Source organism: Rhincodon typus, chromosome 18 (genome assembly GCF_021869965.1).
Source record: "Rhincodon typus isolate 14 chromosome 18, sRhiTyp1.1, whole genome shotgun sequence".
In the NCBI taxonomy this organism is placed as follows: Eukaryota; Metazoa; Chordata; class Chondrichthyes; order Orectolobiformes; family Rhincodontidae; genus Rhincodon; species Rhincodon typus.
This window is the reverse complement of record NC_063349.1, coordinates 4,906,085-4,921,339: the sequence shown is the minus strand read 5'-3', so window position 1 is coordinate 4,921,339 and position 15,255 is coordinate 4,906,085. Positions and strand designations below refer to the sequence as shown.

General features: G+C 41.5%; 1 protein-coding gene across 6 annotated transcripts in view; it reads left to right on the top strand.

Moving 5' to 3' along the window:
• The window catches only part of LOC109934949 (thromboxane-A synthase-like), a 110,020-nt gene that overhangs the window by 86,620 nt on the left and 8,145 nt on the right, over window positions 1–15,255 (top strand). For 3 of the 6 annotated variants that reach the window (XR_007264073.1, XM_048607564.1, XM_048607565.1), the window contains one exon: window positions 12,953–13,005. Coding sequence is in view for 3 of the 6 variants with exons in the window: in XM_048607564.1 (XP_048463521.1) it covers window positions 12,953–13,005 (53 nt within the window). In the remaining 3 variants the exon portion in view is untranslated. Of the gene's footprint in view, window positions 1–7,692; window positions 8,128–12,952; window positions 13,006–15,255 lie in introns of those variants that run through there. The other 3 variants (XR_007264072.1, XR_007264071.1, XM_048607563.1) reach the window with 2 other exon arrangements.

The following is a 15,255-nucleotide window of genomic DNA, read 5'->3' as shown; positions in this document are numbered from 1 at the left end:
GCCTAGCACACCAGTGTAAAAGATAAGGCTGAATTATTGTGTCAATCTTCAGCCAGAAATACTGAGTGAATGATCCATCTCAACATCCTGTGAAGGTTCTGGCATGACAGATGCCAGTCTTCAGCTAATTCGATTCACTCCACAGAATACTGCAAAGGCTATGGACCTCAACATTCTGATAATGATACTGAAGACTGGTGCTCCAGAACATGCTGAGCCAGTAGCTAATCTGTTCCGCTGCATCTTCAACAGTGGCATCTACCTGACAACATGGAAAATTGTCCAGGTTCTCCCATACACAAAAAGCCAACAAATTACTGCCCCATCATTCTTACTCTCAATCATCAGTAAGGTATCATCAACAGTACTATCAAGCAGCATTTACTCAGCAATAACCTGCTCAGTGATACACAGTTTGGGCTCTGCCAAGACCATTCAGCTTCTGACCTCATTACAGCCTTGGTTCTAAAAAAAGAGCTGAACTCCAGAGGTGCGATGACAGTGACTGTCCTTGACCACAAGGCTGCATTTGACTGTGTGGAATTATGAAGCCCAAGCAAAACTGGAGCCAAAAAGAAAGTGTGGGGGAGAATTCTCGTGTACTTGGAGGAGTTTCTCAGAGTGGTATCCTAGGGCCAATCATCTTCAGCTGCTTCATTAACAACCATTCCCCACCCCCGCAATTCTTATCATAAAGTCAGAAGATGCTTGTTGATGATTTCAGAGTGTTCGGTGCCATTCACCACCGCAGAGGGACTGGAACAGTCCATGAAGCTGTTCAAATGTAATAAGACATGGACAAAGCCTAGGTTTGGGCTGACAAGTACCAAGTAACTTTCATGCCACACCAGTACCAGGCAAAGACCATCTCCGACAAGGGTGAATTTAACCATTACCCCATGACATTCAATAGCTTTCCATCACTGACCCCTTTTCTATCAAACTCCCGGGTGTTACCTTTGACCAGAAACTGAAATGGACTAGTCATATAAATACAATTGCCACAAGAGTAAGTCAAAGCCTGGGAATTCTGCAATAATCAATTCATCTCCGGATTTACCAAAGCCTGTCGATCATGTAGAAGCAAAAATCAGGATTGTGATGGAATTCTCTTCATTTGCCTGATGAGTGCAGCTCCATTTTCACTGAGGAAGGCTGCCTTTTTGAAACAGGTACTTTTTTTTCAGTATCTTGGATCCATTAGTCAAGCAGATTTTTTTCTTTACATTGTGTCTGGAATCTGTGAACGTTGGCATCCCATCACAGTGGTGGATTTTATTTAGCATGATCTCTGTCATTGTATTGATGGTTTTTCCTTGGAAGATGAAGAAATAAAGCCTTCTATGTGAATTTCGAGTGTGCCAGAACGATTTGTTCCTCAGTCTGTGTTGCTGTCTGAATAACTTCAGTGAAAGACTCCTCAGTGTGCTCAAGTGAGATATGCTGCTTGTTAGCTTTATCATCATTTGTATTTCCTCACGAACTTTGCTGTCTCTTGCTGTTTGAACTTTCTTCAGTGATGATAGGAATGGAAAACATTTGTTCCAACCCTACACATTCATATGTTTATATCTTGTTGCAATATGAAGCAACTCTCTTGAGTGAACAGATCTAATCTTAATTGATTCTGTTGTTTTCAGTTGCACTATGAGTCGAGGAAGCCCTATGAAATCTTCTAATGGTTGTCTTTTGACCGGTTGTTCACTATTTGATGCTTCCTTTACCTGTGGTCCCATGATTGTTGTTTCTTGAACAGTTGTGATATGACTGGCTGACGAAAATGAAACCTGCTATTTGAAGAAGATTGAGGTTGAGACATGAAGTATGTGTATAGTCTCGACTGTTTGACACCCCTTACATTGCTTGTAGCATATCTTCAGTCTGGAGACCTTTTCCTTCTGGACTATGTGATTCTACTGTTGTAGACTATAAGTAATGTTTCTTTAGCCATGTTATACTAACTGATAAAATAGCAACTGTGTCCAGTTTAACATTAATGAAATGTTCATTGACATAAATATCTTCTTTCCAAAATGCTTGCTCAGAACACCTGCAAAGAACAAGGCCCTGTTTATTGATCCATGCAGCTACCAGAATGCACAAATGTGCAACATAGTGAGCCTGATTGCCAATCTTAAATTAGCAATGCATCTACTTGTTGGTCTTACTCATTCAAGATTCAGAGCTGTTGTCCCAACCAAGCCTATACAATGTTATATTGGATGATGCTTAATGCATTTCATAGCATTAACCCTTTCAGAGCTTATCACATTCTACAGCAGACATATAAACATTAGAAACACTTCAAAGAAAGTTGATTGATTCATAGGGTGAAGAGGTTATTTTATGCAGAAGGCTTGGGTAAGATGGATCTATACCCATTGGAACTCAAGAAGAAGGACTGGTGGTCCTTTTGAAACACACAAGATCCTGAGGGCTCTTGATTGATTGATTGAATGTTGAGATCTTATTGAATGATGAGATCTTTCTAATTGTGGGAGAGGCTAAAACTAGTAGTCACACTTTAAAAATAAGTGTTTTCCCATTTAAGGTAGAGATGTTGAGAATTTTTTTTCCTGAATGTTTTTGCTATGTGGAGTTGCTTAAAGGGCTGTTTCATTGAATATTTTTCAGGAAGAGGTAAATAGATTCTTATTGATAAATACAGGCAGCTGAGTAGAAGCTACACTCAGATCAGACATGATCTTATCAAATGGCAAAGTTGGCTGAAGGGACAGATGACCTACTTCTGATCTTAATCCATGTGATGGTATTTTGACAGATAAATCTCAGGATCCCCTGTGTCTTATCAACCACTTTCTCAACCTGCCCTGTCACGTTCACTGATTTGTGCCTATTAATCCCCAGGTGACTCAAGTGCTGCACCCTCTTTAGAATTGTAGGAACTATGAGTCAGCTAGCAAGGAATTATGGGAGTGCAATGACAAGGGCAAAGAATGGACCAGATATGTTTAATGAGCGCCAGCGTCATAACAATTAGATTTAATGAGCTACAAGTGTAAATAGAGGTCATACCTCTTGTAGAGAAGAGTGAACATTAGCTCAGGGAAGTAGATGAGTTGGAACTTATCTATGTGGCTGTGTGTGCTTACAGGACCAATGGTTAAGAGCATGGAGTACGACTGTGAATGTTACCTTAAATGGGATTGCTGAAATCCTCGTCTTGTCTCTTCATTGCCCTATCCCCATTGATCTGCAGCAGCGTTTTACAGATCATTTGTAGGAAATGGATGTGGGTGGGTCATGCAAGAAATGATAGCCAAGAGATCAAACATTGAAACGAGGAGTAGGTGTTTTAGCCGTTCCTGCCTGTACCCAATGGTGCCTTTAAAATTCTAAAACATTGTCTGTTTCTTGAATATTCTCAGTATCTTGGCCTCAGCCTGTTGAAGATTGTTCCTGCTGAGAGGGATAGATTAGCTACATCACATCCTCTCAGAAGATGCTGCTGATCCCTCTGCTGAGTGTTCAGATGGCCAAACAACTTCTTGGATCTCTGCTTTATAATGAAGGAGTACCATGTTTTTGTGCTATCTGCCTCAGTGACAGTGGGCTCAAACCGTTCATGTATTGTGACCCTACAACTGAAAATGTGCCTGTTGGATTATTAGCCTTTAATCTCCAGGTGAATATTCTGGCCCTGTAACTTTGGTGGTGGTACAAGGGTAGCTCTAAATGGAGATTTAAAGATGCATGTCGAGCTTCTCTAATCTTGGCACTTCTTTAGAAGCAGAAAATTGACAATTGACAATCACTACAGCTGAATGATGCAGCACAGCTTTGAAGCTTCTCCAATTTCTTCGTCTAATACAGCAGTAAAGCAGTGAAACAATGCTTTGGAGAAAGATATACTAAGAGCAATAATGTACCTCAGAGAACAAAGACTTGACTGAGGGGGTAAAAGCCTCTCTCGTGCCCATTTTATGAGACACTTCACACTTGAAGGTTCTGCTCAGGTGCTTATCCATATTATGAGGATCACCCTCAATGCTTCATGATTTGGGCTTAAAATTTTTTAATTGGTATGGATTCTCCTCAGGCTTAAATTGTTTCCAGCTCAGGTTCTTATTTGTAAGCTTTGCAAGCCTTTGCATTTATGAATCCTGGGAGCCAGGTTCCAAGGTTCCTTTTTTTTCTCGAGCCCTCTTCTATTAAATGTTCACAGTCATCATGACAGCAAAAAGTAGCTCCCCATCACAACATTCACAGATGTGTTACAGCATATTTTCCAACGCAGTGTTCCTTTACATAATTACTCTGGCAAAAATTTGACCAAGCTATGCTCATTATCAGCTAATGGTCCATCCTGTTCAAATTACAGATAAAAAAGAGGAATGTATGAGTGTCATTGGTCCTAACCTTCTACATAAACCAATTGGTGACAAGTAATTGTACGAGCTGAAGAATCTCCCACCAACCCAATTGAGGAACTCTCCAGTACAACTTCTCAGTGTTCCGATGAAGAGTCAGTGGACTTGAAATGTTAACTCTGCTTTCTCCCAACAGATGCTGCCAGACCTGTTGAGTTTTGCTAGCGATTTCTGTTTTAGTTAACTTCTTGTGCCTTGAATTAAGCCTTTAAAAAATGCCTTTTAGAACTCCGCCTTAAAAATTAATGATTTAAAAATGAAGCAATTGATCGCTTTCTCTCTGTACCTGTGTTAAAGTAACCAGAATATTTCCTAATGCTCAAAGGATATTGGTCTCAGGGGTAGAATTGAATTACTAGATCCAGTTAAGCGCTATACAGCTTTTCAATTTGAACCATTGATTTATTGTTTGATACCTAACACTGTTTACATCAACTCCTCATGTTGCAAGTCTGATTATGAAAAGAAAGATTTGCCTTGATATAATGTCTTTCAAAACCTCTGGACTTCGTAGAGAACTGAACAGCCAATTATGTACTTTTGTAATGCAGTTGCTGTCGTAATATAGGGAAGCATGAGTTTAAGCACAGAATGCTCTATGTCGTTGTGAATAATCTATTTGAGTGAAAGTGGGTGAGCAAAAGATATAGGCAAGGAAGAATTTCTTTGAACAGTGCCATGGGATCTTGTACATTCCCCAGTGAGAGCAAACTGGGCCTCGGTTTAACTTATCGTCTGAAAGATTGCACCTCCAAAAGTATAGCAGTCCTTCACTTCATTTGTTAAACCCACCTCGCTGTGTTCATGTTTTCAGATTTTATTTTCATCATTCCTATGCCTCACTGGTATTACCCTTGTCTTTGAGACGTCAAGTCCTCCAGTGACTTGAGCACCAAATTTTGGCTGATGTTCACATGTTATAATGAGGCAGTGCTGCACTGTTAGATTTGCTATCCTTCAGCTGTGATATTAAACTGAGACCATGGGTTGGATTTTCTCACCCCAAATTGACAAAGGTGAATCAGAATGTGGGAAATTTTGTTGAAGATCAGGGGAATACTTTCATGAAGCTGGAAAGGTTCATAGCATAAGCTGAGAATTTGCAATAGTTCATCAGGGCAGAGGCGAGGAGACAATGGGAAGGTCCCCACCACCTTAAGCTGGCCATCGTCTGATCATTGATTGATCAATAGGTCATTACACCAGGCTATTTCAACATTAACTGATCAAAAGGAAGAGGACACCTGGAGATCTGGGCTGCATTTTCTCAATGGAGGCCGCTAAAGCAGTATAGCAATAACATGCACAACAAAGAATAACAAGACCACAATAGAGGGACAAGGTCCATGCAGGAGAAGGAGGTAATACCCATAGCACAAGATCTACCAAAACATACAAAGCTATTTGGGCAAGTCAGAAAACCAGTGCAAAAGGTGACTGCTGCTCTCAGGCAGATTGTCTTGGACATTTGTTTCCTTGTCAATGAGTAGCTCGCACCTCACTCAAACCATAGCAAAACACTGACAGAAACACTCCAGGTCACTTTGGTCCAGAATTTCTTTGCTACTAGGTCATTTCAAGGCTTAGCTGTTGACTGCAGATCTCATGGTTGGTTGCTCATCACTGCCTCATCTTGGGCATAGATACCCTCATCAGCATGGCTGAGAATACACTAAATTTCCCACAGGCAGGACCTTCGAAGTTCTGACGGCATTATTTCACTGCAACCATTATATTTCCCAAGTCCAGTGAATAATTCACAGTACACATGTGCTGTCATGTCATGTAGAGACAGACTGGAGAGTTAGACCAAAACAAAGGCCTGAATGTGCCACTGGTCAGTGACCACAAGAAGAACTTCCTTCATTCCCTACCATGATGCTTTCATTCTTTGCCAATCTGCTCTTCAGTGGCTCTTCCACCTCACCAGCAGGGCTTCAGGCTTGATGAATTCAAGGGGACAATGGCTATCATGTGAAGAGATGGCTCTTCACCCATCTATTAACACTGTGAACAATGGCACAAGGACATTAGAATGTTTGCTGATCAGAGTCCTGAGTTCACAGTCCCCTTGCTAGCCAAAAATGCACTTTGGCTATCTGGACCACTATTGTGGCATCCTGCAGTACCACATATGCCAGGGTCTCTCTCTTTTCTGGCCTGCTATATGTTTTCTAACATGATCCACCACAACGAGTGACCTTGGAAGAGGTGGAGTTGGAGATGGAATAAAGTGTGGTGTTGTCCGAGGAGGATAACAAGCAGGACTTGGGAGAGAATATGGAAAAGCATGTCCAGGAGAACAACCTACTTCATAAGATGCTTCTGATGACCAGGGATGTGACCAAGCTCATGGTGTCACAACAAGGTCTTTCCAGGAAGCCCTTATTTCTGGGTACACTGATTCAGCAAAGGTTCAACTGATGATTTTGAAGGCCTGAGGGACTAACCATGTAACTAGGTAAGAAGCAAGCTTGTACAGGAAATACAACCATGAATCTCATCAATATAATCTAACTATTATGGATAGTTGGACTGCTGCCTACATATTCAACTGTTGTTGTAGAGAAGCTAATGTGTTTCATGTATACTTCTGCTGCTTTTCAGTGCAATATTAATAAAATCAATTCTCACATGATAATAGAATGATTTATTTACACAGTGAGCCTTACTTACTGATAACGTGCAACATTCGCATAACACTGCAATGACCTACTTAGTTCTCGAACCAGCACAGTGTCCTCATCATACACTCACTCCTGTTCTGCTATCTATTGTTGCCGTGGAGAAGATGAGGCAGCGTGGAGGCACCCGTTGAAACTAGAACTCCCTGTGTCTAAAGGTGGTAGAGGTAGAAAGCCTCATAAAATTTATAAAGTATTTAGGGTATGGACCAAGTGCTGGAAAATGGAATTAGACTAGTTAGTTGGTGGTTTTGGACCAGCACAGATGTGATGGGCTGAAGGGCCTTTTCCTGTAGACCTCTATGTCACTGTATATGTATGTTTTAGATCCAAGGTAACTAAATAATGCACAAAAAAGATGCCCACATAAGATTCCTATCCTGGAAGAGCTTATTTGCAAATTTTCAGGTGCCAGTCGTTTTTCAAAGCTCAGTGGCAAGAATGGACATTAGTCTATACATCTTTCCCTGGAGTTAAAGATACTGAAAAGTTTTTGAACACCTTTTGATAATTTTGTTTTCTCTGATTACCATTTGAATTATCCATCAGCCAGGATATATCCCAAAAACATGCGGACTATATCATTAAGAGTCTGTTACGTTGTCTCTTTTTTGCAGGTGACAGAGCAGCACTCCAAAAAAGCTAAATATGAACATGACACGCACCGCAACAGTCAGCTCATGACAGTGACAGGAACCAAGGTCTTGTTTTCAACAGTAGAAAGTATCAAATTGACATGAGCCAAATCAATGCCTTTGATTCAATTGACTTATCAACCAGGATGAGAACTGATCCCACGAAAATAGAAGATGCACAGAAGATGTTTACACCTGAAGATAACAGTGATCTACTAACGTGTCTCAGGTTCTGCAACTTTTTATGCCCTTCTATTTTGCATTTTTGGTCCAAGGTATCTCCTGTTTGAGATTGTCTCAACAAAAACACACCATATGTAAAGCAGGAAGATCATCTGGAGTGGAGATAGTAGGAACTGCAGATGCTGGAGAATCCGAGACAACAAGGTGCAGGGCTGGAAGAACACAGCAGGCCAAGGTCTAGGCCCGAAACGTCAGCCTTTCTGCTCCTATGATGCTGCTTGGCCTGCTGTGTTCATCCAGCCCTGCACCTTGTTGTCTCAGATCATCTGGAGTGGTTTATTTCCGATACTAGGTCTGGACCATATCTGGGGTTATTTCATGGGCATGTTAATCACCTCTAGAATTAAGTTGGCGTTTAACTTGGGAACTGTGGACCTGTACACCTACGTCACTCTGCCTATTAACGTTTCTGAGGGCCCTGCTATTTACTGTATATTTCCTTCCTGCATTAAACCTTCCAAAATGCATCACCTCGCATTGTCCAGATTAAACTCTGTACATCATTTCTGTACACCTCTTGCCTTTAATACAGCCACAACTGAATCCAGTTTTATTTGCTGGGCAGTTATTTTATCCTGATTGTTCTCTGTGTCTGCTCTATGAAAGAAATTAGAGGATTTGCATTTGGTTGAGTCAGCACAAAAACATCACTGATCTAAAACCAGTTTATCCACACTGGATTAAACCTGACATTCATATGACGCACATTGATCCCACCTTTCACCTTCATCTCTCTCTCTCACTGCTGTGTCATTATCCTTTGTGAGATCTATAGCCTCAAAACCTTTCCTGTCTCTAAATGCTCCGTAATATTTCAATGTCATCAGAGTTCAATGTCCTTTCCTTCACCAAATGGTGTAATTCCTTTCACCTGACCGCAGCAAACTATGCTCCCATCTCAGTGAAATGACTTTATGGACCAACTTCTTGGTTTTAACTCTCTTCAGAGCTGCACCCTGGCTCCACCACCTCTAGCCAAAAGACCATTGCAGATGGACTCGGCTGCTCTTACGAAGAAGATGTAATGGTAATGTCAATGGTAATGGTATAATGGTAGTGTCGCTGGATGAGTAGTCTAGAACCCCACGCTAACGTTTTGGGGACAATTCTCGCCTTGGCTGATGATGAAATTTGAGTTCAATAAAATTCAGAAAAATAAGTAGCGACTACTGTCGATTGTTGTAAAAATCATCTGATTCACTAATGCTTTTTAGGAAAGGAAATCTGTCTTCCTTCCCTAGTCTGGCCTAGGTGTGACTCTAGACGAACAGCAAAGTGGTTGACTCTTAAGTATTAGAAATGATCAATAAATGTTTGTCTAGCCAGCGATGCCCACAATCCATGTGTGATTAAAAACAATGCTAAGTTGCTTCTCATTTCACAAGTCGTGCACAAAGCTTAGTTGCCTCTGTTTTAGCTACTATAGGTATACACTTCTGATATTGACCTTGTTTTCCGCCACGTCTATGCAGCACACTTGGCCCTGAGCTTGAAGGTCACAAGTATAAGTCAAATTCCAGACAATGTAACATAAAATATAGACTGACATACAAGTGCGTAAAACCGTAAGGTGTGGGAGCAGGAGTAGGCTATTCCAACCATTAAGCTTGTTCCACCATTTACTGAGTCTTCCAGACGGATAGAAGATGGTGACCGAGTGGGCTTCTGAACCCAGGGCTTGTCTGCTTTTCTTTTTATTGCTTTTATCTTTTATTTCTCCCTTTTCTCTTGTTTTCTGTTCCTCTCTTTTATTTTACTTACCTCTTGTTGAAGAATTTGGTCACGGCAATGGCGTCATTGTGGGTGGCAGTGTGTGGGCTCAGTGTGGACTCATGTTGGTGGCATCGTCGGAGGTGAGTTTGGGTTCCTGGCAGCATCTGTGTCTAGCGCAGGTTGATGGAGGAAGTGGCTGAGGCGGGTTTGGGCCTGGTACAAGACCCAGCGGCTGCATCAGCAAAGCAGGCCTGAAGCACACTCATGGTGGCAGTGGGGTACCCAGCAGCATTGGTAGCGCCTGCATTGATGAGATCCAGCAAGAACTCGTAGTGGCAAGGGCATTGGTAGAGACAAGGTGGTGCCAAAAAGTGGCGACTTTCATTCCAGTGCTGGCAGCGCAGTGAAGGGGTCTTGTGCCTGGTCACCAGGTCCATGGCCCATAATGGAGCACTTAACAAGAAGCACTGTAAAGTTGGAGACATTTTCTTTATTTCATTGGTTTTCTGCCTTTATATTCTATGCTTTGGTTTATTTTTCTGTGTTTTAAGGTGGCGCTGGTGAGTGGCAACACTATACAACACTTCATTGTATTTTGTGACAAAATGCATGTGATAATAAATCAGATCAAATCAGAAGATAATGACTGATCTGTGCTTCCATCCTGCCTTTTCCTCGTTAAAAATCTCTCTATCTAAGCCTTGAATCTACTTAATGATCCAGCCTGGACAGCCCTCTGTGGTTAAGAATTCCACAGATTCAGAACCCTCTGAGAGAATCAATTCCTCCTCATCTTGGTCTTAAATGGGCAACCACCTACTCTAAGATTATGCCATCTGGTCATAGGCTCTCCCATAAGGGGAATTAATCTCTCCACATCGACGTTGTCAAACTCTGAAGAGGGTTATATGTTTCAATAAGGTAGCCTCTGTGATTTATAGATGAGGACCTCCAAATCCATGTATACTGAAGCTTTCCGCAGCCTTTCTCCATTTAGAGAATGTTCAACACCTCGATTCTTTCTGTCTAAGTGCATAACCTGATATTTTCCCACGTTATGTTCAATCTGCCAAGTTTTTGCTGCCACATTTAACTGTCTAAAGCCCTCTATAAACTCCTTGTGTCATCCTCACCACTTGCCTTCCCACCTATATTTCTGTCTTCTGCAAACTTGGCTATAGTACATTCACTTCTATCATTGTAACAATTGTGGCCCCAGCACTGATCCTCGTGGCACTGCAGTTACAGGTTGCCATCCTGGAAATGACCCTTTAACTCTCTATCTGCCTTTAGTTAGCCAATCCTCTTTCCATGGTATTATACTACACCCAACTTATGTGCAGTATCTTATCCAAAGCCTTTTGGGAAATCCAAATATATTGTATCTACTATTTTCCCTTTATCCTACTTGTTACCTCCTGAAAGAATTTTAAAAATTTGTCAGGCACAATTGTAACTTCACGAAACCATGCTGACTTTCTTTGACTATACTATATATTTTTATGATTACAATCTGCTATTATGTTCTTTGTGATGGATCCTAACTCTTTAATCACAGATGTTAAGCTGTTTGACATATAGTTATTTGTTCCTTTGTCTCCATCCCTGTTTGATTAAGGTTCCAGTGATCTGCTTGACTGTTGCTAGTGCTGAATTTCAGATGAGATGTTAAATCAAAACCTTGTTGTAAAAAATGAAAATCCCAGTATGCTACTTTGAAGAAGTGGAGCGGTGTTCGCCCCAGGGTTCTAACCAATACTTAGTCCTCATGTCACACAGCACAAAAACAGATTCTCTGAGCATTAGTACATTGCTGTTTGTGAAAGCTCGTTCTGTAAATTGATAGCCACATTTTCAAACATGATTCCACTTCAAAATGCTTTAGGATGTCCTTTGGTCATGAAAAGTGCTATATAAGTGCAAATATTTCTTTTCTTTCCAGAAACCTTTCAAATGAATTAATGAATTAGCTTTATTGTCACATATACTCAATGAGCACTTACAGCGCCATCTTAGGCAAAAGGTACCTAGGCACAGCTTCTTTAGTTGCAAGATCTTGGAAAATAGAGAAACAAAATGACCAGCTTTGCAGAAATAAAAGCCCAGAACAGCGGTCTTCCAACCCAGACCATGCTAGCACCTAGCCTACAGTCCGCACCAGGCCCTGGCTCCAGACCGTGCTGGGCTTCACCTTGAGGATCATGAGGCTGGGACATTGCTTCAGATTGGTATGCTGGGCTGAGGACGCCACGCTGGGCCAAGAGAACACCACACCAGACTGGGTGGTCGCCACGGGAGACCGCTAAGCCAGACTGGGAGTTGTTGCTGGAGGCCAGGAGTTGTCGTCTGGAGGCTGGGAATCATTGTTGGAGGCCAGGAGTCATCGAAGGCCGGGAGAGGAGGGAAAAAACACTAACAGGAAATAATGAGAAGAAAAGAAGAAGAGCATGCAGAGTGGACAAGCTCTGACTTAAGTGCCCTACTGTGCCGCTATTTCTAGTTGTTAACTGAATGTGAGAGATTCTATATACTGAATTTATTATATCCAAGACAGGACTTTTGACTGTCCCAACTCCCAAAACTGATCTTTGATTGCATTTGGTGCCATGATTCCTCCTGTATGATTTTAATTTGTTTTTGTTTTTTCAATAGCTCGCAAAAGAGAGTCGTTACTGTCTTGAAATTGATAGAAGCCCAAAATGGAATGGCTGAAGAGAATTTAGGAATAATAATCACCGTTGTCCAGAACTTATTGTGAGGGCTTCTAGTCCTAGTCTCAAGTTTGAGTCTGGACCCCCTGCTTTGTATGATTCATTTACCCTTTACAAACAGAATTACTGGGGAAATCACTAACATAATGTGGCATGGTGACTCAGTGGTTAGCATTGCTGCCTCACAGCACTGGGGACCTGTGTTCAGTTCCAGCCTCAGGTGACGTCTGTGTGGAGTTTACACGTTCTCTTCATATTTATGTGGATTTCCTCTGGGTGCTCCGGTTTGTTCCCATAGTCGAAAGATGTGCAGGTTAGGTGGATTGGCCGTGCTAAATTGCCCATAATGTCCAGCAGTGTGCAGGCCAGAAGTTTGGTCATGGCAAATGGAGGGTTACACGGACGGGGTGGGTCTGGGTGGGATGCTTTCCAGAGGGTCGGTGAGGTCTGGATGGCTTGTTTTCACACTATCACGATTCTGTGATGGTTAGACTTGTTTTTAATGCTAATTAAAAGTGCACAATTACATTATTGTTAGTTTTAATCCTCATGAAATTACTGTTGTTTCCAACCAGGGCTTTTTCGAGGGCCTGCAGGAGTTGGTGGAGAAGTATGGCCAAGTTTGTGGGTAAGCAGATTATTACCATCTAAATGTTATCACTACCCTGACCTCCTGTAGAAAGCAGGAAGAAGGATTCTAACATTGATCGGGAGAAACGTTTTTAACCAGCAAATGGTTAGATTGAGAATATGTGAAATAGGAACAGGAACTGATTGTAACCTCAGCTCTACTTTGTTATTGATCCCCATAACTTCAGATCTCCTTGTAGATAAAGAAAAAATCAACCTTGAATATATGCAAAAACCTGCAGCCAATCTGTTCTCTGGGATAGAAAATTTGAAAGGTTAGCAACCCATGAGAGAAGAAATTCTTCCTGAAATACCTCTTAAATACCCCTTACGTGGAACCCTTTATCACAAGGAGTAGTTGATGTGCCTCATTTAGATGCACTTAAAGGAAAGATTTTAAAGGGTTGGTGTCGTGCAGGCTCAGGATGAGGAATATTTAAGCTTTTTAAACAAAAAGGCATGGCAACATTCTAGGGCAGTTATTTTGATAATGACACCCAGAGTGGGACAGGAAGGAATAGAGGGAACAAGCAGAATGCAACAGAAAGCATAGTCAAAGGGGAGAAAAATAGTAAAAAGGCAAAATCAATGCTCCTTTAATTCAACACATGAAGTGTTCACAATAAAACAAATGAATTAACAGCACAAGTAGAAGTTATTGGGTGGCATGGTGGCTCCATGGTTAACACTGCTGCCTCACAGTGCCAGGGACCTGGATTCAATTCTACCCTTAGGTGAATGTCTGTGTGGAATTTGCACGTTCTCTGTAGAGCTCCGGTTTCCTCCCACAGTCCAAAGATGTGCAGGTTAGGTGGATTGGCTGTGCTAAATTACCCCATTGTGTCTAAGGGTGTTCAGATTAGGTAGATTAGCAGTGGGAAATGTGGGATTATGGGGATCGGTGGGGAGCTGGGTCCGGGTGGGATCCTGTTCGGAGGTTTAGTGCAGACCTTATGGGCCAAATGGCCTCTTTCCGCACTGCAGGGATTCTATGATTAATTGGTAAGATTGTATAGCCATTTCAGAGATATGGTTACAAGGAGGTTAAAGTTGTGACCTAAGTATTTAGGGGTATGTGATTTTTCAAAAGGACAGGATGGAAGGATGGTGAAGTAGTTTTGCTGGTATTAGAGTTAGAATAAGTATGATCAATTGATGTAGAATCTCTTATGGGGGTAAGAAATAACAAGGGGAAAAAGATACTAGCGGGAATAGTCTATAAGCTCCCTAACAACAGCTGTTGTGTAGAATACAGAATAAGTCAGGCGATAATAAGGGCATGTAAAAAAGGCAGTTCTGTAATCATGAGTGACTTTAATTTTCAAGTAGATTGAGGAAGTCAAATTGGCAGAGGTAGCCATGAGGAAAATGTTACGTATTTGATTCCTGGAACAATATGTTGTGCATCCAACCAGTGATCAAGCTATTTTGGATCTGCTGGGTGCACTGAGGTAGGTTTAGTAAATGATCTTGGAATAAGACATCCCCTTGAGAACAGTGACCATAACATGGCATTCAGTTTGAGAGGAGAAACATTAGTCCGAAACAACTGTGCTAAATCTAAATAAGAGTAACTACATAGGGATGAGGGCTAAGTTGGCTAGAGTGGACTGGGAAATGAGTTTAGCAGAAAAGACAGTTGAGAGACAATGGCAGGCTTTTAAGAAACTGTTTTGTGACTTAGAGCAAACATATACCCCAGTGAAGAAGAGGATTCGAAGAAAGGGAAAACCAGTCTTCGTTAACCAAGGAAGTTACGGATAGTATCACACTGTAAGGAAAAACATACAATGTGGCAAACTTCAAGGTTAATTAGAGAACTGTGGTAGTTTTAGTAGGCAGCAAAAGATGACTGAAAGAAAGTGAGGAAATAAACTTTGAGAGCATACTAGTTATTGAGATAAAACAGACAAGAAGAGCTTCTTTAAATATATTAAAAAGGAAGAGAGAGGTCAAAGTGGCACTTAGCTTGTTGAAATAGCAGCTCCCATTTGCCAATCACACCCAAGCCCCACAAATGCTGGAAAACCAGTCAATTTTAAATTCCACAGTGGAGCTCTGTTAAATGTTCTAAAGTGTTCTGCTTCTCTACAGCAGAATACATGGACACCTTGATATCCTGACATCCACCACTGTCAAAAGAAAGTTCACATGGGCAAGGCCTAGGGATGTATTCACAGCATTCTGCCATCTCCTGGTTGTCATGGAGAAGTTAGTAGCAAGACCATCATGTCTCCATCAACAAAAA